A 20,001-nucleotide genomic window follows, 5' to 3' on the forward strand; every position below is an offset into this window, starting at 1 on the left:
TTTTAAGCACAATCTTGACTCTGAGCCTTGGTTCCAAACCTTACCAAAGGTTTGGTTCTCCCGCATGTGTAATGTGTGATAGTCAAACATGTTTGCTGATTACAAATCCATTAGTCCTTGTTCGTGGGCATACTTGGTATTCATGAAAACCACTGATTTGGGGTAAAAGAAGGAAAGAGCTAGCTTTGTTTTTGACATACAAATGACATGTCATTTGCCAATTGTTCATTAATGCTGACATTCACTACGGGTCTCTGACCGTGGAATGTGCCTACGTGCGCATCTGTGTGTAGTGGCTAGGACTCTGGGCTTCTGGTTCTGAGTCCCTGCCTGAGCCGTGAGCTTCTGTGAGTTCCTGGGAGCTCTTCCTGATTTTATGCGAGGGACATCTTTATGAGAATTATGTCCCCTACTATTACACAGTTGATCATCATCAGCTGAGTTGGGGAGGAATGAGTAGATATAATTAATTTAGAGTTTTGAAAGGCCTTTGAAAATACTCAGAGAACTTAACATATTTTGAGAACTTCAATTTCAGTGTGAAAAGCAGTTTACAAAATTGCATGTACTGTGTGAATCTACTTTTGTTACAAATACGCACAGGAGTACACACATAGAAGAAGGCTCTGAAAGAAACACACAGAGTTATCTACAGTGTTTCTGGCTGGCTGGGTGTGCTTTAGTTGTTCAAGGTTAAGTTACTGAACTTTGTCAAACAGCCGTGGATTCAAATTCTGTCTCCATCGCTAGTTGGCTGGGAGCTGTGACACTGGGTAAGCAATTTAGTGTTGGTCCACTTCCAGGTCCTTATCTGTAAAGTGACAATTGTAATAGTACCCGCCTCCCAGGGTTATATGCCAATGGATTAGGCACAGATCTAGGAATTCAGAAAATGTTCTAGTAAGTGTTACTTATTACCATTTCTGCTTTTTCCTTCTCCTTTTCTGATTTTTCTCCTTTCATGAACGTGTGTTGCTTTTGTAATATGAAAACTAAGAAGTAGTTAAAGTTTTTTGTTTTGTTTTTAAGAATCAGCTGAGGACTGGTGGAACTATTTTCATGCATTTGCATCTTGCTTGGAGCCTGTTACCAAAGGGCTTCTCTCACAGAGGCTAGAAAAAGTGTGAACCAGGCAGATCCCAGCTATCCACCTGGGTGTAATCTTCAGGATTTTTCTAAAGTAGTGCTTCCTAGAGAAATCTCCCAAATTTCCTTTGGCCCCAAACATTTCAGGATGTGAAATGTAAGCTAACAGAAACCATCCATGAGTGCGTCTTAGGCCCTCCATAAATGATATTGGCTGGATGACTGTAGACAGTGACCCCCTGGTGCCTGTTTCCTGCATGTGGATACTTGGGTAAGGACGGAGCTCGCAGCTTCATATGAGGTGATGGACTCTGTGTTCTTCAAGCTGGAAAACATTAAATATCAAGCCATCTGAAAATTAGGACAGTGATGAGGGGCGGTCTGAAGAAAGCAGGAGTGGACGTGTGGGAACTTACAGTAAGCTATTTCCTTGGTTGGGCCTTGGATTTGATCCCAGGTTTCCTTATGGCTAAGGCCGGAAGCAAACCACTTTTCTTGCTCTTCTCAGGGAACGACAACTATGTAACACAAGCCAGTCTGTAGAGGTGAACGTCCTCCCTGGAATTGAACTTCAGCAGGTGCCTGCTTCACAGGTCCACACATGAGGCCTTGAATAATCCAGTGAGCAAAGCTGTGCTCAACTGTGATTTTATAAAAGACACAGAAATGCATTTCGAATAGACCATTCTTATATCAGCCCCATGAACTGGCATAACCCTGACTCGTAATTCAGTGAAGGCATTTCTGCAACAGGCGAAGATAATAAGCTCCAAGTGCTTTCATTTTCTGCCTTTCTTTCTTAATGCAGGGAAAATTGAGATGGGACTCTCAGTTAAAATCCAGATGAGGGGCCTGGGAGTCGTCACCATCTGACCTCTGAGGACATTAGGCCAATCTCTTTCTGTAGCCAGGACCAATAGTGAAATGATAGGAGGGTAGTAGAAGCAAAATAGCAAACATTTTTTCCTTCCTGGATTAAAAGTGTGTGTGTGTGCTGCGTATGTGTAGAATGGGGGTGAGGATGGGGAAGGGATGGAATTTCAACATAGTGCAGTTTTTTTATTTCTCACTCACATTCTATGCCAGATATGAGTTAGTAGGGTCCCTGCACACGTGGCGACTCAGGGTCCCAGGGTGATGTTGTCTCCATTGTCTCATAGCTGCACCATCTGGCACACATGGCCTTCTTGTTCACCACTGGAGATGGTCACAACAGCAGCTGTATACTTTGGTTTGGAATGCCACCTGTCACTTCCACTCAACAGCCTATTGGTCAGAACCAATCACATGACCTTGCAGAAGGTGGGAATGTATAATCTCCCCATGGGCCTGGAAGGAGAGGAAAATCAGACGCTTGTGCACACTCTAAGTCTTTACCAAAATGATGCCCCTTTTGCCTACAAAGAAAAGAACTAAGGGCCTATATTGTTGGTTGATACTATCTAACTTGGAAACAGAGCAAAAGATGAATTTTTGTACAAAACCCCATTATACAAGCCCCAGGGGGTTATTTATAATAAATTGAAGGAAATGCCACCATATGCAGGGAATAGTGAAATTAGGAAACATGCTTCAAAAGCATAAGTGAAAAACCACTTTAGAGTAACATCGAGATAAATTTATGAGTGATAGAATTACTGTGGGATGATTGTGATTATGTTCCTGATCTCTGGAAGTGGATTCGAGGAGGAAGAACATGTGCCCTTGCCAGGGGTTTCTTGGGGCCACAGATACACGCTAGGTCTAGTTGATGGGTGGGGGCCTGGCTCAACGTCCTTGGTCTCACACTTTGTAAGTTCCCGTTAAAGTAAAAGAAGCACTTGAATCTGAAGTCCACAGGCTTTCAGCAGAAGAATGAAAGTTAAAATATCTTAAAGACATTTTATAGGCATTTCAAGACAGTGTTATAGCCAATTTTATTGTCAAATGACAGCAATTGACATCTTGGATAGCAAAAATGTCACTGTTTCAGTTTGGGCTTGGTTCAACTGCATAAAACAGAAAACCCAAAACAGCATTGGCTGAAACACCAAAGAGTTTATTTTCTCACTTAAAAAAAGTCCATGGCTACAGCTAGTCCAGGGCTGACTTGATGGTTCCATTAAGTCATCAAAAACTCTTCCTATTTTTCTGTTCCATCATTCTCAGCCTTTTGGCTTCTATCCCAAAAGGTTTACCTCTTGATCCAAGATGGCTCCTGGAACTCTGTCCATTTATTTGAGTTCCAAGCCACAGAAAGCAGAAGGAGGAGGAGGCAGAAGGAGGGATGAGCCTTACAGCTGAGTCAGCTCCTTGTAAGCAGTTTCCCAGAGGTGCAGTTCAATACCTACTAACATCTTATTGGCCCAGACTCAGTCACATGGCTACATCTAGCTGCAGGGGAGGCTGGGAAATACAATTGTTTGGGTTTTTTTTTACCTGAGGGCATTACTTCACTGTATCAGCCTCCTGATACTAAGGAAAAGGGGGAAATGAACATTTTCCACTCTTTCCTGCTATGCCTGTAATAAGAATCTGCTTGCTACTTGGGTTATGAGCTGCCACCCACAAGGCTGCCCACTCCCCTTGAGAATGAACCTCTCCCACCCCTCTCACAAGAGATTCCAAGATATCTCTCTACAGATAGAAGTTAAAAGGAGGGGAAGTTTATCTTTGGTGCCTCTGTCCAGACTTTCTATACCTCTCTTCTGCTTTTTGGATTCCTCCCAGGGATCTAATGATGCCATTTTCAAGTCCTATGCCATAGTGCTTCCCAAGCTTGCCCTCCTGACAGTATCCTCTGCTCCCAACTTGCCATTCCTCCTCCTTTATTCAGTCTATTCCACTAATCTCAGATAAGAAGAAACCAGTCAAATGCAACCAAGTTAAATTAGGGTGCCCATTCCTCATATTACTCACATGGGCATTTTCCACTTAGAAAGTAAAGTGGGGGGTATTTTCAAACATCAGTGGGAAGGTGGAGTCATTTTAAGAAAGGGAGCTTTTGTCTATAAGTAACAGAAAAATCCATTAAAAGTAGCTTGAACAACAACAACAAAATATATTATCTCTTATCAAATGAAGCCTGAAAAAGAAGAGGAAGAGGAGGTCAAGCAGTTTCAGGTTTGGTTAATTCAAGGGCTCAAAAATATCTTAAAGCACCTGGTTAGCTCTGACTTTCTGCTCTTCTTTCCCCAGCACATTGGTTTATCTTCTTAGGCAAGCTCACCTCATGGTCACAAAATGGTTGCCAAAGATCTAGAAATCACTTGCATGTATCAATGACTAGAGGCGGAAAGAGAGAAGAATGTTCCTGTCTCAGCCACCCTTTAAAGACTGAAAAACATCTTTGCAGAAGCCTCTGCCAATAGAACCCATCTCATGATGCATCGGCCGTCATGGCATCACATACCTGCCTGTCTCAGCAAGGGAAATGAGACTGCCACGACTGTCTCCCACAAGTCAAGAATTTTTCTTTGGGCCAGGAAGGGGCCTAAAATTGTGCTAGCAAGGGTGAAGGAAGGAACGATGAGCAGGCAAGCCAACAGCCTCTGCCATGGGGTCCTCCATGCCATGGGATCTACACTGGCCATCAACTCCCTATGTATGAGAACGATCCTCCTTTCTTTTTTTTTTTTTGAGGAAGATTAGCCCTGAGCTGACGTCTACCACCAATCGTCCTCTTTTTGCTGAGGAAGGCTGGCCCTGAGCTAACATCCGTGCCCCTCTTCCTCTACTTTATATGTGGGACGCCTACCACAGCATGGCTTGCCAAGCGGTGCCATGTCCCCACCCGAGATCTGAACTGGCGAAACCTGGGCCGCTAAAGCAGAATGTGCGTACTTAACCACCGTGCCACCAGGCTGGCCACTGATCCTCCGTTCTAAAATCAACTCTAGGAGTCACTGCTTACTCATTGGAACTTCCACCGGGCACCTTCAACAGAGGTCTAGACCTCACACAGAAATTATTCAACAGCTGCCAAATTCTGTGCTAAGTTCCGTTATTGAATGTACTGAATCCAGAAAGACCTGGAATAGAAAAATCTGGATTGAGGGCCGGTTCCAATATTAAATCCTGGGTGATAATGGAGGCTTCAAGCCTAGAAGGCTGGACCTTTCCTTTTGTGCTCCTTGGGTTGTGGCAAGAACATCCATCCTTGAAACAGGAACCTGTCAGATTCCTTGGATATACTGACAATACATTGATGAGAATTGAATGCCCATAAATTGCATAGCCCCCAGGGCCTGGTCTTTCTGCTTATGATTCAGAAAACATGTTTATTTGTATCAAGGACAGTTGATACTTTCATCATCAATAAACTAACGTTTCAGCAGCCGGCCATAAATTTCTTGTCAGAGAAGAGATGATCATTAAAACACTGTAATGAAAGATAATCTCTGTCTAGACTTACATTCCTGAGTTTCAAAGCCTCCAGTAGGGGTGCTTGGAGGTTACTGCAATAAGAAAAGCCTCACCAGGCCGAAACCAATGTTTCCTCCTTTCAAGATATCCCTGAGTTCATTGACTTGCATATTTTGACCAAGATCTAGCACAAGCTCTTTTCAATGAATAAAAAATTTAATTTTGAGAGCAAACGTTTTGGTAAGAAAACAGAGAACTTATACTAGTATTCTCTCTGATTATAATTGTTAAACAGTAGACATTTTTCAATAAGTGCTAACATTTATTATATTAATTATTAATAATAAAATCTGACTCAGTAATAGTATAATCATCGTTATGACTTATTGAGAGCATGGTGCTGAGCACTTTGCATTCCTTGTCTTATTTCATCTTCCCAACAGCCTTATCCATTTTATTAAGTAAATGGTTCCTCATTTGTTGATGAGGAAACCGTACCTACTGAATTAAGTGACTGCCGAAGTCACAGAACTGTTAAATGTCAGAGCTGTAATTGAAACAGGACTGTGTGGCATCAGGGCTATTTTCTAAGTCACTACAATGCACAATGGGTTCAAATGAGATTGTTAAAAATGTGATTATTTCTAAAATAAGACAACAAGCTAAATGGGATTTAAGTTTCCATTCACTCTTGAAGGATTCCCTTTCTAAGCAGATACCCACGAATCATCAGTGTCTTCAGATTCCCCGAGAAGGCTGACTCTCAGCTCCCCAGGACTGTACAGGGTGGTTTGATTAGGGGGTGACTTCCTTCCCGTTGTCAGCATTCAGGCCGGGGATGGGGGGTGGTTTACAAAGGTCAGAGGTTTCGTAGAGGGAGAGCTGTTCGGACTAAGTGACAGTCCAGTTCCCAGCTCAGACATCTGTGTGGGTTCCAAGCTCTGCTTCAGAGGAGGCAGTTACCTGCATGACCGTCGTGGCCTTCTGCTTGTGGAATGTCTGCAAGTTGTTTCTTTTAACGCAAGCAAGTTCATCAGTCTCATTTCCCCCAGATATAGTGAGGGAGGAGAGAACCCAGTGATGCCCAGTAGTTATGGTTGGCTATCAAACAATTATTGAGTCCCCGCTCTGGGACAGGCTGTGTATTAGTGTGCTAGAACTGCCACAACAGAATACCACAGACTGGGTGGCTTAAACAACAGGAATTTATTTCTATTTATTGTCACAGTTTTGGAGGCTGGGAGTCCAAGATCAAGTTGGTGGCAGAGTTGGTTTCTCCTGAGGCCTCTCTCCTTAGCTTGCAGATGGTCACCTTCTGACTGTGTCCTCACACAGTCATCCCTCATTTATTGGGCATATCCCGGGTGTGCCCACTTCTTATAAAGATACCAGTCATACTGGATTAGGGCCCACCCTTATCACTTCATTTAACCTTAAGTATCTCTTTAAAGGTCCTATGACCACATAAAGTCACACTAGGGGCTAAAGCTTCAAAGTATGAATTTGGGAGGGACCTAATTTAATCCATAACGTGCTCCATGCTGGGCATGAGGGATTTTATGGTGGGAAGGAAGAAACAGTTCCTAGTCTGTCAGTTTTCAAGGAAGACAGTCTTTTCAAAAAAATCGTGTAATTAATCGCAAGATGGTTAATGCTATGACAAAGAATGTAAGGTACTAGTACCGCTTAGAACAGGCGACTGACCTTGTCTATGGGCTGGAGAAGGCTTCCCTGAGGAGGTGAGGTTGGAATTGAGGCATGAAGGGGAGAAGGAGCAGGTGAGGCAGGAGTAGGGCTTAGGACCAGCAAACGGTAGGTGTGATCAGGAATTTAAGACATGGTCCTGTATACAGCAAGTCCCCAAAACTGAAAGGGAGCCTGCAGGGCACATGCCTAGAAAACAAGGGCAAAAGATTTTTCAAAACAGTTCTGGATCCATAGTTGCATCACTGTGTAATCATATCTAATGCTGTGGGATTGCAATGAATTTGCTCAAGAAAAGATGGTTTGTGATTCCATTGTTTATATTTTGTTTGTTGCAGTAAAAATTCTCAAAACTTCTGGATCCCTAAGACTCAACTAGGAACTTATTTTAAAAATATCGGTTCCTGGACCCCACTCCCCAGACACTGTGATTTGATACATCTAGTATGAGGCTCAGGAATCTGTGTGTTAAACAAGCACTCCTGGTTCTTCTGGTGCACTTGGTCCACAGAGACACTTTCAGAAAGCCCCGTCTAAAGAGACAAGCTGCTGACTTGTTACCTAGAAAAGCCTAGAAGAATTGGACATAACAGTACTTGCAAAGAACTATGAGACCTGTTGGAATGTCTGCTAAATTCAACTCATGGGGATGGAGTGAGACTAATATTTATTGAGGCTTTCATTGGAGTAAGGGCTTTGTGTGTGTCAGCTCTTTCAGTTTATTAAAACAATCCTACTTGGGGTGGAGTGGGGAGGCACTATGAGTAGCCCCATTTTACAGATGAGCAAAGTGAGGGACAAAGAGGCTGGATGCATTCCTAAGGTCACATAGCTCATAAGTGACAAAGGAGGCACCCAACAGGAGGTTTAAACAACCCTGCAGTACATGTGTTTCTGAGGTATAGTAGCCAGCACTTGTACAGCGCCTACTGATCACTGAGCCTGAATCAGTGCTGTGTACGCTTCGACTTCTCCTTCATTAGGTGATCCAGAAAGTCTTGGATTGTGGACCTGATTTGAACCAAGAAGGTGCTGTTGCTTCTCTTCAAAACCCTGGTAATAGCTCTTGGACCTCATCCATTCCTTTCACTTGTCATGTCTTTTCTTAGTCTTCATTGCTAAAAAATCCAGATGCCTTGGAGAAATAAAATACAGACAACTCAGGACAGAATCAGAATTTTCTAAATGATGAACTTTTCAACATAGTTTGTATCTCAATCCAAAGGCTTTCTATCCCTAAATTTTAAAAACAATGATAAAACAGTTTATTTAAAAAATTCCTCTGCAAACTCCTTGAGAGCACATCACCGCCTTAGTGGATGGATCATATTTTTAACTTTTCACTTCCCATCAACTGAAACATAATCTCTCAAGGAATTGATGGGCCAGTTGACTCTAAATGAGTTTGCCTTTCACGCAGCGCTGTTCCGTCCGCTTGCCACAGAAATGATTCCAGGTCATTCCAATTTATTTAATTAATTTCAGAGATGAAATTATTTTGCCCAATAACTAGAATACTAATGGGACTTATTGTAATGGTTCAGTTCAGGTTTGTTGGTTCGAAAATAAACGCCTTCATTTCAATATTTGCCTTTTGGCTGCAGCCCGTTAACCCGTCGCACACTGTAACCTCATTAACATCACGGCTTAATTGTAAGTTAATGTGCACCTAGGTTTTGTAAGGCAGATTTCTCTCATAACTGCCAAGTTTTGCCCCTCAAATATACCCCAGAATTAGTGTTTCCAACAGATGGATGGGTTGGAGTGACATAACTCAGAGTTTTAAATGTAATAGCTTTATCAGTGCCTTGATAATACAAATTTGAACCGATTTTTAGAAGTTCGAATAAAGTGAGGAAAATAAATCTTAGCCAGCTAGAGCGTAATTGTGGCATTGAGATTTGTGGAGGTGTACTACATCTGTAATTGGGAGAGGTTGCCGGTAGTAAGCGGGGGACAATGGCACCGCTACAGAATCGGAGGCAGAATTAAAATCTGCATGTTAATAGCTTTCCTGCCAGTCACGAATAGATTCATTCTTCACATCTTGGATATATAAAGCTTATTTCAAAATAAATTCTGGGGAACGTTCAACCTGATTGAATCTGCTGTAAGCTCTGTTAATATATTTGTTCGAGTCACTTGCACTCAAAAGCTTTTTAGACAGAATATCACTTTTTTATATTATTCATGGTAATGTAATTCCCCCCTTTAATCTCTTCAGGGTTTCCCATTAAGTCATGATACGCGGTTCAGAGAAAGTTGGATCGACCATTAATCACACTATCTGGACTTCTGTGTGTCTACTTTTTGTCCATCTCTTAAATCAGCCACTTGGCAGCAGCAAGACACGGGGCTACTCCAGACCATTTGATCGAAGAGCTCTTGTTAGGAGATTACACGACTAATCTGCGAGCGAGCTAATGGAAATCATTCAGGAAATAAAACTGAACAACATTCGCAAAATCACTACATATTATAGGAATCAAGTACATTCTAAATGACTTAATCCCGCAGTTTGGATATCAAGCCTGGAGCTAAAACGAACCTCTTAAATGGCCTGAGTTACCCAAATGCCTATGACTTCTATATGTATTAGCTATGTCAGGCAGGACGCCCATCAGAGATGCGGACTCTTCAAAGCATTTTTCATTTGACTAAGCAAAGTAAACAAAGGCATAGTGGATTGAAGGGAAAAAAAGGAAAAGAAAAATCGAAGGAAGAACTAAAATATTTTTTCCCCACAGTCAAAGGAAATGCCTATGTTGAAAATACCTGATCCATGGTACATGTTCAATAAATATTTGTGTTTGAATTGAGTTACTTGATATAGATCTAAGTTTTATTTCAAAAATAGTGGTTGTGAGTCTTTCAAAGTTCTTTGGCTTTCTCTTCTTCCCTAAACCTTAGTTAACAATTCATTAATATTGTCATTAAAATGCTCTTATTTGATCATTCCATTTATAGTCTAAGGGTGACAAAGCAGATCCAAGGATTTGAGGGTGATAGAAATAATTTTCAGTCTAGAACAGGGTCTGCAGACTTTGTCCATAAAGGGCCAGATAGTAAATATTTTTGACTTTGTAGCCCCTAGGATATCCATCACAACTGCTGAACTTGATGTATAGTGCAGACAGCCGATAATATGTAAACAGATGGGAATAGCTGTGTGTCAATAAAACTTTATTTACAAAAACAGGTGGTGGGCTGGATTTGGCCTGTAGGTTGTAGTTTTCTGGGCCGTGGAGCACATGTTTGTCTGCAAGACTTAATTTCAAAAATCATTTTTCTGTTTGATTTTCATGGTTTAAAAACATGCCATTTTCAACTGTGGATGAGTACCCATCTTTTGAATTTTGGTTTCTTCCTGACATAATTCCAAGTCCTTGCTTCGGGATTTCTTGTTAGCCCTGACACTTCTTGTCAAGTATGCTCCTCTTTGGCTCTGTTGGGAATGGCAGCAGAGCTGGAATGGCTGGATGTGAAGGCAGGAGCCAGCTTGGAGATGATACTTTCCATACTTGGGCAACTTGGGAAAAAGTCAAGAGTTTGGAATGAGGATTTGGAACAAAAAGGCTGAGGGCTGACCTCATTTTTTTAGGATAAAGAGAGACGAAAGGAATACGGGAGATGATGTGCCTGCTCCCTTGGCTGGAGGTGCAGCTTTAATTGATGACTCTGTATAAGGGTGTGTTACGAAGTCTTTTGAGGACAAATGTTGCATAATTAGGATTCTGAATAATAGGCAATACATTTCATGATACAGATGTTAAGGAATCATGCTATTGGTTTTGGAAGAAACCTAAGGAAAACAGAGTCCTTTCAGTCTTTTTCCTGGGTGTTATTTAGATGGCTTGTCTTCTAAGCACCTGTGTATCAGTGTCTGAATTTTCTCAGCAGAAGAGGGCTAGTGGTCATTTAAACTCATATTAAGTTATATTTATTTGAAATGTTCACCCTAAAATTGACCCAGTACAGTAAGGAGCTGGGAGAATATCTCCCTGCCTTCTTGGAGACAGGGACACCCATCATACTATCGCAAGTGCTGGAATTCCAGGGAGGCAGGGCCAGGGCGGTCTGTTCCTGTCACTCTTTCAGAGGAAAGGAATACCTTAAACTAGATGAGTACCGCTGGTAGCTGTTTGCTCCTTGTGCCTCTGCTTCAAATGGTGAATACTGTAAGCACGAGATGGGCACTGACAGCCACCGCTCCTCAGATCTTGACAGGCTGAGAAGCACTTAGCACCCCAGCCTCCTGCGAAGCATCGCTGAAAGGGCAGGCTCTGTCTTCTTCCATCAGCCGACGTGATTGCTCTCCATTTTACGCTCGAGATCAAAATAAACAGAAACCACTTTCACCTTTGCCTTTCCAGGGTTAAGTGCCCAAGCAGGTGCTGTTCCAGTTGTGTGGTTTCCAATCAGCAAAACCACCCCCTTTTACATGTGGCAGCAAACGTAGGGAGCTTTTGAGAACTGAACAGAAAGGGTTCTCGGTTGTGTTAATGGAACCAGTTCCTCGTAGGGGGCCTAGCCATCCTTGGCTTCCTAACATACTTAGCTTTTTATGCATTACCTGGGGCTCCCTCCGGAAGGAAAATGATGGAGAGGTCACTGGTGGGGTGACCCAAAGACCGAGGCACTCCTTAAATGGACTTGACGTTTCACATGTAAATGTGACCTCCAGTTAAAGCTGGATTTGTTTAACCCTATTCCCTTCAAAAAGATTACAGTAATGCTGTTCTGATGAAGCCATCTCACCCTGTAAACTGTCATCTGATTTATACAAAGCCATCTGCTTCCATACGGGGTGTTTTATTTGGGATCCAGGAGGGGAGAAGACACATCTGTACCCTCCAAAGCATCTGAATCTTAATGAATAAAGACACTGAGAGTTATTTAAAAGAGACTAGTATGATTCTATTTATACTTTGATGCCATTTTATAATCCATCTTCACTTTGGATATTTACTGTCAGTCATGCAAGGAAATTAACTTTTCTGCTGGTTTCCAGAGTAAGGTAGCCATGATCAGAGAAGCGACCAGGAGGGCCAGGGAGCCCACTGAATACTGAGCGTTGGACGGGAGGGCAAGTTCCCCGGTTAGGAACTGCTGCACGCGCGGTGTGCACCTATCTTTAATGTGTGTATCCCCAGCCCAAGTGGAAGAGATTTCCTCTACAGCTCTGTTAGTTGTTTCTCTTCAAAGAGAAAGGCAGGTTTTAAGTTAGTTATCATTTGCTCTTTCTTTATTCCTTCTTCAGTCATTTTCCTTTTTTCTTTTCTCTCTCCCTCCCTCCATCCCACTCTTCCTCCTTCCCTTTCTCTTTTTCTTTCCATTTCATTATTATGTAGGTATGGAGATTAGGAGAGGACTGTCATTGAAAAGCTGGTTTATTATACTCACAGATCCCAAGAGAAAGAGCACATGCCTTGCGGGGCTGGGGGGCGGGCGGGGGACAGCGAGGACAGGCTGGCAGCACATGGGGAAGCACCAGGGTTGGTCAGAAGGCAGGGGGTGGGGGAATTGTGGGCAAGAGCCTTTAGTGTGGTTTCCATGGGAAGGAATGGGTGAGGCAGAGTGAGCAGGTTTAGGATTGACTAGTGTGATTAATTTCAGTGGGCTCTGGGTTCTAGGGGCTGCCAGTGGCTGGTCGACAGTGGCCTGGAGTGGGTGGAAGCATTGGCGGGTGTGGGCTCTGGAGCAGCAGATTTTCATTTGAAAAGTGTGCTCAGGGATGAATTGTTTCCTGTCTCTAGGAAGTGACTCACCTTGGGAGGGGTCTGCCTTTGGGCCCAAAGTCCCCAGGACAATCTTCGTTTTGTTTTTTTTTTGAGGAAGATTAGCCCTGAGCTAACATCTATTACCAAACCTCCTCTTCTTTTGCTGAGGAAGACTGACCCTGAGCTAACATCTGTGCCCATCTTCCTCTGCGTTATATGTGGGACACCTGCCACAGCATGGCTTGCCAAGCGGTGCCATGTCCACACCTGGGATCCAAACCAGCGAACGCCAGGCCGCCGAAGTATAATGTGTGCACTTAACCACTGCGCCAACGGGCCAGCCCCAGGACAATCTTCTTTGGTTTTAAAAATCATGACATTGAATAGGACTGTCAGTGACATAAGGCAGTTCTCTGTTCAGTGCACACAAGTTTGATTATTCAACTCTCTTCTTCTTTGTTCTTTTAGTCACTCCCAGAAGTGACTCCCGGATTTGATGGCTTCCAGAAGCCCATTGCCCACCCAACGTCCATGTTTCTGAATGGTGGCCCAGTGCTTTCTGATGACAGAGATGGGACCCGATGCGAGAGAGGATCCGGACATTTCACAGACTTTGTAATCCTTACCCAAGCATTAATTTTGCTGCATAGGCAGCCCGTTCTCCCACAAAGCACTGACTAAGAAGAAAAGGGGCCCAGAGCACCCAGCAGGGCCTGGCTGACAGCTTGTGGCTCCCTTGCCACTGAAGGTTCTGAGGAAGGCGGAGACAGCAGCAGGAGCGAAGGACAGTTTGGAAGGAGAGTTTTAGTGGCTTTTTTTCTTTCTTCCTTCATTCCTTTTAAATAACTTTTAATTATAAGTATAGTTAATACTAAGAATTTGCCAAAAAAACCCTCTGGCTTCTTACAATCCTCTAGAGACATGCATATTTCTAAATTTAAATGTAGTCTCCTACCCTTTCTGCGGAAAGGAAGCATTTTTAAGCCAAACTAAAAGAAAGGAAATATATTCTCTTATCCATATTTCAAAATTTTTTTGGCACAGTTATTGCCAAAGTTGTTGTTGAATATTGTAAGGCGTACAGAACTGGGGTTTGGGACCTTGTGACTTTTGGCAAATTACTTGTTCTCTTTGCACCTCAGTTTATTCATCTGAATAGTGGGGATAATAGCCCTGACTACCTCTCAGGGCTTCTGTGAGTATTCCTCAGGGTAATGAATGAGAGGGGCTATTGCACACTTTACACCAAAGGAATGTCACCTCATACTGCCAGTATCATTATTATTGCCATTTGCTGCCCTCCTGAAGGGGCTTCTTCCTCGCCCGAACAAGGGGGAATGGGGAGTATTTGCCCTTTGGAATAGGAAAAACCTCCCAATCCCAGAGGACTTCACATTTGGAGTGATTTTACTAGAAACCAGAGGGAGGCCTCCTGCTTTGCCTTTGCCCACAAATGCCAGAGGAAGACTCTTCGGAGCCTTGCCAAGAGCAAAACAAGAATGCCAGCTTAAATAAACGTTAGCCCCGTCTCTGCAGAATCATGATGTGTCCGATTTTCTAGAGTGTCGACTACAGGGTATTTATTATTCAGCGATAATAATAAATCGCTGCTTATGAAATCCAGGGACTCGGGTGTCATGGAGGGAGGCAGGAAAGCGCAGGCAGAAGAGCTACAAGAGACAGAGGTCCAGCCAGACCCGGGCTATTAATCATCGCCCTCCATTATTTCCTGAAGATTCATTCATTGTTCCATAGGTACCGAGAGGGTCAATTAGAGACCACAGACAGGCTTTTTCAAAGACACAGGAGGGTCAATTAGGCCCTCCTTATAATTTTCTGCTTTAACAGCAAATGCCAGCCTATTGCGCATCAGATGCAAGGGAGTTTGGAAATAAACAGGGTACTTTCCCTCCTCCTCCTTTAAAAAGAAAGAAAAAAAATCCCCAACAACGAGAAATGGAGGCAGTCGGCCCTTGGTAACATATGGCTTACTGTCAGGCTCTGGTTCAAGTGAGGCAGAGAGAATCTGATCATCGAGACTTGTGGGGGGCAGAGTTCTTGTGGGGTGAGAGCACTAGGAACGGTCCGGGAATTTCTATGATGGAATGGTCTGTTCCCATATCCGAGGTGATTCATTTATCGCGGGTACGATCTGAACCGCACTGGCATGAGGGTACGATTATAAAGTATCTCCATACCTAAGATCAATTGAGGTGGCTGTCCAGACTGACACGTGGTGAGTCAGCATCACCTATCACTTACTGGTGTCCATGTTTAGGAAAGAATTCAACCAAATGCACAGAAGTGTTTTTTCCACGACACTGATTTTTGTTTGTTTTCACTGAGATTGGCCAAGAGTTTGAAACACATTACAGTAAAGTCAAGAGGATGGGATTGTCATAAGTGAGGGGCAGACAGGAAATATGGAAAGAAGATTGTCAGAAGTCCATGTACCCCCCTTTCTTCTACATTTTTGAAGTGGACTATTAGATTTTGACTCTGCCAATTTCTAAATACCTCTTCTTGTTCACAGAATGAAGGACAAATTATTATTATTTTTTCACCTTGAGATCCTGTTCTACTTGTCCACCATCACATAGAGACATGGGAACAAAAGAGAAATGCTTTTAATGTGTAAAACCCAATTCCAACTTTAGCGATTTTTTTCTGGGATCTCACTAAGACTTCTGAGCCCCACATTGTCGAATTTATTCAGCCAGTGTTTGGTTTTGTTTGTTTGTTTGTTTTTGAGGAAGATTAGCCCTGAGCTAACATCCACCACCAATCCTCCTCTTTTTGCTGAGGGAGACTGGCCCTGAGCTAACATCCATGCCCATCTTCCTCCATCTTATATGTGGGACGCCTGCCACAGCATGGCTTGATGAGTGGTGCACAGGTCCTCACCCGGAATGCCTGGGATCTGAACCGGCGAACCCTGGGCTGCCAAAGTAGAGTGGGCAAACTTAACCACTACGCCACAGGGCTGGCCTTATTCAGCCCATGTTTCTTGAGCACGGGCTATGTGCAGGCACTATTCTAGATGTTGGGGCTGCATCAGAGAACAAGGGGGGCAAAGCCCTTTGCTCTTCAGTTCTAGAATGCTGGAGTGCCAGGCCGCTGGGGCCTCTTTCACTTCCACGTCGTTTGTCCTGTATGATTTTCAAGAAGGGGAACAGGACTGAGGTTGAAAGGGTGAACTATGTCTAGTGGAGTCTTTGCTAAAACCACTGAAAACTGTCCCATTTTTTCATTTCCCCAGAAAGAGGGCATGAGTTTGTATTCCTCTAGGGCAGGGATTTTGTCTGTCTTGCTGCTTTTTCAGAGTCTGAAACAGCACACGTAGTAGGTCCTTAACGAATATTTGTTAACTGAATGAACTAATGAGTGGGGGCTGTGGCTCTGAGGAGCTGGCCTCCTTCCCAGCCTCCAGAGAAGCTTGCCTTCACTCCTGAGCAGCCTGGGCCCCTGGCTGCTGCTGCAGCCCAGGGATCGGCTTTCTTTGCAGTGCTTTTGCTCTCCGATCCCTGGATAAAACAGCAAGAAAAGCTTCCAACCCTTGGACACTGCATCCTCATTTCCAGCTCCTATCCCAGAAGTTGCAAATTAGTGGTTTGCAGATGTCTTTTGTTGGGACTGCTGGGTTTTTGTTTTCTTAATGAAATAAATTAGTTGCCAACATTTTAAAAACTGGGCCACTTCACATCACAATCGGGATTTCCTGCTTCTCTTGAAAAAGCAGAGCTGGCGTCATTTGCATGCGCTTCCCAGTGGCACCAGGGGGCTGGATTTCAGTAGCGGCTGCCCCTGTCTAGCTGGGGTCCGTGCCTCTGGTTTTCCATAGTGTCCATCAGGCCCTCTCTACTCTTTATAGAAACTGTCTGGCCTCCTAGGCATTGGAGTTTCCATCCTTTGTATGGCAATTACACTAAATCATGAGCCCACCCATGCACGCCCAGGCTATCATGGTGGCCTCTCATAGGCCTCCCTGACTCCAGACCTCTGATTCATTGAGCTGATCAGCATCTTGGCTCCCTAGTCCCAGATCTGATAGTCTTCTGAAAGGCCAGGTCTTATATATGCAGATCCTTCTGCCTAGAATGTTCTTTCTTCCTGTTCCAAACTAACTTTGACTCTTCCAGAAGACTTGTCTGAACCCTAAACCCCCTCTCTCTGTAAATTTTGAGTGTGGGTTGGGTACCCCTCTATCCTCCATTGTTCCCATAATACCCTCCACAACCACGATGGTATTGTGGTTATCTGGTTATTACTCTGCTGGCCACCCCAGATTGTCATCCCCCTACAGACAAGGGCTTTGTTGCTCATGGTCATATTCTGGGCATCCAGACAGGATCTGGCCCCTGGGGAAAACGTACAGGGATCTATCTGGCTGGAGCCCAACGTGAGAGGGGGACAAAGGTGACCAAAGGTAAGACTGGAAAAGTAAACAGACTAAAGTCCCCAGGTGCCTCAGGAGTCCCAGTGAGTGCCTGGATCTTATCATCATGGCGATGGAAAGCACTGGGAAGGTTTATGGCTATTTTGGTCCCCTGTAAGGGGACCAGTGTGCATTTAGAAGGAGCCCTCTGGCTTTAGTGAGAAGGGTGAGTTTGCAAGGGGCAGGACTGGCAGCAGGTAGGCTCTTAGAATAGCCCAGGCAAGAGGTGGTGGAGGCCAAAGCCAGGGATGGATGTAGAAATAAGACGTGGCTATTGATTGAGTGCGGGGCGGCAAGTAGATGACATTCTGTTGTGGGGAGGGGGAAGTCAGACATTATCTAGCCAATGGATTTACGAAGATAACTTCACTCCAATTTCCCCCCTCCTCCCCGAGAATCACCTTGGTAATATATTCTTTTATTAAAACTTGCAGAAAGCAGTGGCTCTGAGTACAGCGTATGATTTTAAAGCAGCGCTGTTAGCAAGCATCCACTGGCTTGGTTTTTAGTGTGCATATATTTTTGTGTATTCCACATAGAATATCTCTGCCTTTCTTTTTCTTCTTTTTAATCCTCCTCCTTAAGGGAAACCTCCTTGCAGTAGCTTCTTGGTAGAATGTTCTAACGAATGACTTTAATCGTGTGAATGGATAGCAGAAATGGACAGGAAAATCCTCAGCCCATTTATCTTACAGACCCCAAGTGTACAGGCACAAAACCACAACTTCCACCCTTTTTCTCCCCCTTTATTTTATACTTTACCTCAATTTATGACTTGGCTTACAATCTTTGCAGAAAGCTCAGCTCCCCAGCTTCCTCCTGAATCTACATTTTTCTATTTTGTCTGAAATAGCCAAGGTCTCAGGAGTTTCCCGTTATATTGCTTCAGAGAAATTAGTGACATTGAAAGGTTCTCATCCTTTTTTTGTGTAATTTTGGTTACAAGAAGAAATTTACAAAGCTTCTTTTTTTCCCCTTTGTGGTTTGGGAGGTTATATTAGATAATATTTGATACAAAAATACCCATGGTAGGACTTTTCTTCTTGTGGTAGCTTCGAATAAGTGCCACCATAATAGGTACCTTTCATAGAATAAATTCTGAACTCTGTTTGGTTTGTAATTTTTCTTACATGACTTTGCGTAAAATATGACAGAGAAAAATAATTTCAATATCTGCCGGTCTAGATTCACTGGCTACAAATCTTATTACAATCATTAGTAATACTAGTTATAAATGTTATTTTGGAACTAATTCTTTAGTAATTAATAAAAAAGTAACACAGCTAGGGTGCTTGAGTTTCTATGTTAAGAATTTTTTACTCTGAAACTGTAGTGACTGTGAAAGCCAAAGAAATAAATAGAAGAAAGTTTTTATTTTTAAAGCTGGGATTGTTGTATGCTGCTGTATTCATTTTCAATTGCCACGTTACAAATGACCCCAAACCTAGCAACTCAAAACAACACCCGTTTGTTAGCTCACAGATCTTAGGTCAGGAGTCTGGACACAGTGTGACCAGGTTCTCTGCTCAGGGCCTCACAAGGGCAAATTGAAGGTGTCAGCTGGGGCGAGGTTCCTTCCTGGAGGCCCTGGAGAAGAATCCACTCCCAGGCTCCTTCTGGTTGTGGTCAGAATTCAGTTCCTTGCAGCTATAAGACTGCGGCCTCCATCTCCTTTCTCACTGTAGCTGCTGGCCACTCTCAGCTCCTAGAGGCCACCCACATTCCTTGCCACGTGGCCCCCTCCATCCCCAGAGCCACTGATGGAGACTCTGTTGTGCATTGAATCTTCTCTGTGTTTTGAATCTCTCTGACTTCTCTTGACTCTGCCATCTAGACCCATATTTAAAGGGCCCGTGTAATTATGATAGTCTCTTAATTTTAAGGTCAACTGATTTGGAGCCTTAATTAACATCGGCAAAATCCCTGCCCAGCAGCACTTAGATTAGTGATTGAGCGGATACTGGGGAAGGGCAGGTGTACACCAGGGGCCCGGAATCTTGGGGTCCAACTTAGAATTCTACCAACCCAAGCCACTTTATTTTTTAAATAATAACAAACAAAGCCTAGATCTTTTCAGAGGCAGAAAGTTTAGTATAAAAGAAAGGGGATACTTGTGGAAGACATAAAACAGAAAGAAAAGAAGCTTGGGTAGAGCCGCCCGGATGGAGTCAGAGATTTGATCATGGACAGACATGCCTTCCACATGAGCCAAGCACGTGAGTTTGCCTGAAGAGGTAGGTGGGGCTTGGGGAAAGGGAGAATGTGTGGCTCGGGATCTTTAGTTGCCAGCAGATGAAGATGAGTCAAAAAAGTTTGGGTTCTTGTTTGACTTGATTCAACTCATTATCTTCCCTGTGCCTCAGTCTCCCCATCTGGAGTCTCTTAGTATTCAGAATTGCTGTAATGATTAAGCTGCGGTAAATGGATGTTCAGTCATTAGCCCTGGCATACAGTTGGCACTTAGCAAATGTCCCTCCCATTGTCCATTTCTCTGGGTAGAGTTGTCAAATCAGATTAGATGGTAAACCCTAGATTTGATCCAGGCACTCTGGAAATTACGGACTTCTCAAATTTTTCCATGGCAAATGCCTAACAGGCAGAGGGGAAGGAATCTGGGCTCACGGAGCCTGGGAGTGTTGCCTCAGACTCCCACTCCACACACAAAATTCCTCCGATGTCTCATTTCATCTCAACAACCCATGCAAAGTCTGT

The 20,001-nt window shown here is 43.6% G+C and overlaps 1 protein-coding gene across 10 annotated transcripts in view; it reads left to right on the top strand.

Moving 5' to 3' along the window:
* WWOX (WW domain containing oxidoreductase) overlaps nucleotides 1-20,001 on the top strand; it is a 934,855-nt gene that overhangs the window by 366,189 nt on the left and 548,665 nt on the right. For 3 of the 10 annotated variants that reach the window (XR_011538010.1, XM_070612343.1, XM_008522423.2), the window contains one exon: nucleotides 13,323-14,392. The exons of 5 other annotated variants lie outside the window; for them this stretch is intronic. Coding sequence is in view for 2 of the 5 variants with exons in the window: in XM_008522423.2 (XP_008520645.1) it covers nucleotides 13,323-13,535 (213 nt within the window). In the remaining 3 variants the exon portion in view is untranslated. Of the gene's footprint in view, nucleotides 1-4,263; nucleotides 9,853-13,322; nucleotides 14,393-20,001 lie in introns of those variants that run through there. 2 more of the 10 variants (XR_011538011.1, XM_070612344.1) reach the window with 2 other exon arrangements.

Source organism: Equus przewalskii, chromosome 3 (assembly GCF_037783145.1).
Source record: "Equus przewalskii isolate Varuska chromosome 3, EquPr2, whole genome shotgun sequence".
In the NCBI taxonomy this organism is placed as follows: Eukaryota; Metazoa; Chordata; class Mammalia; order Perissodactyla; family Equidae; genus Equus; species Equus przewalskii.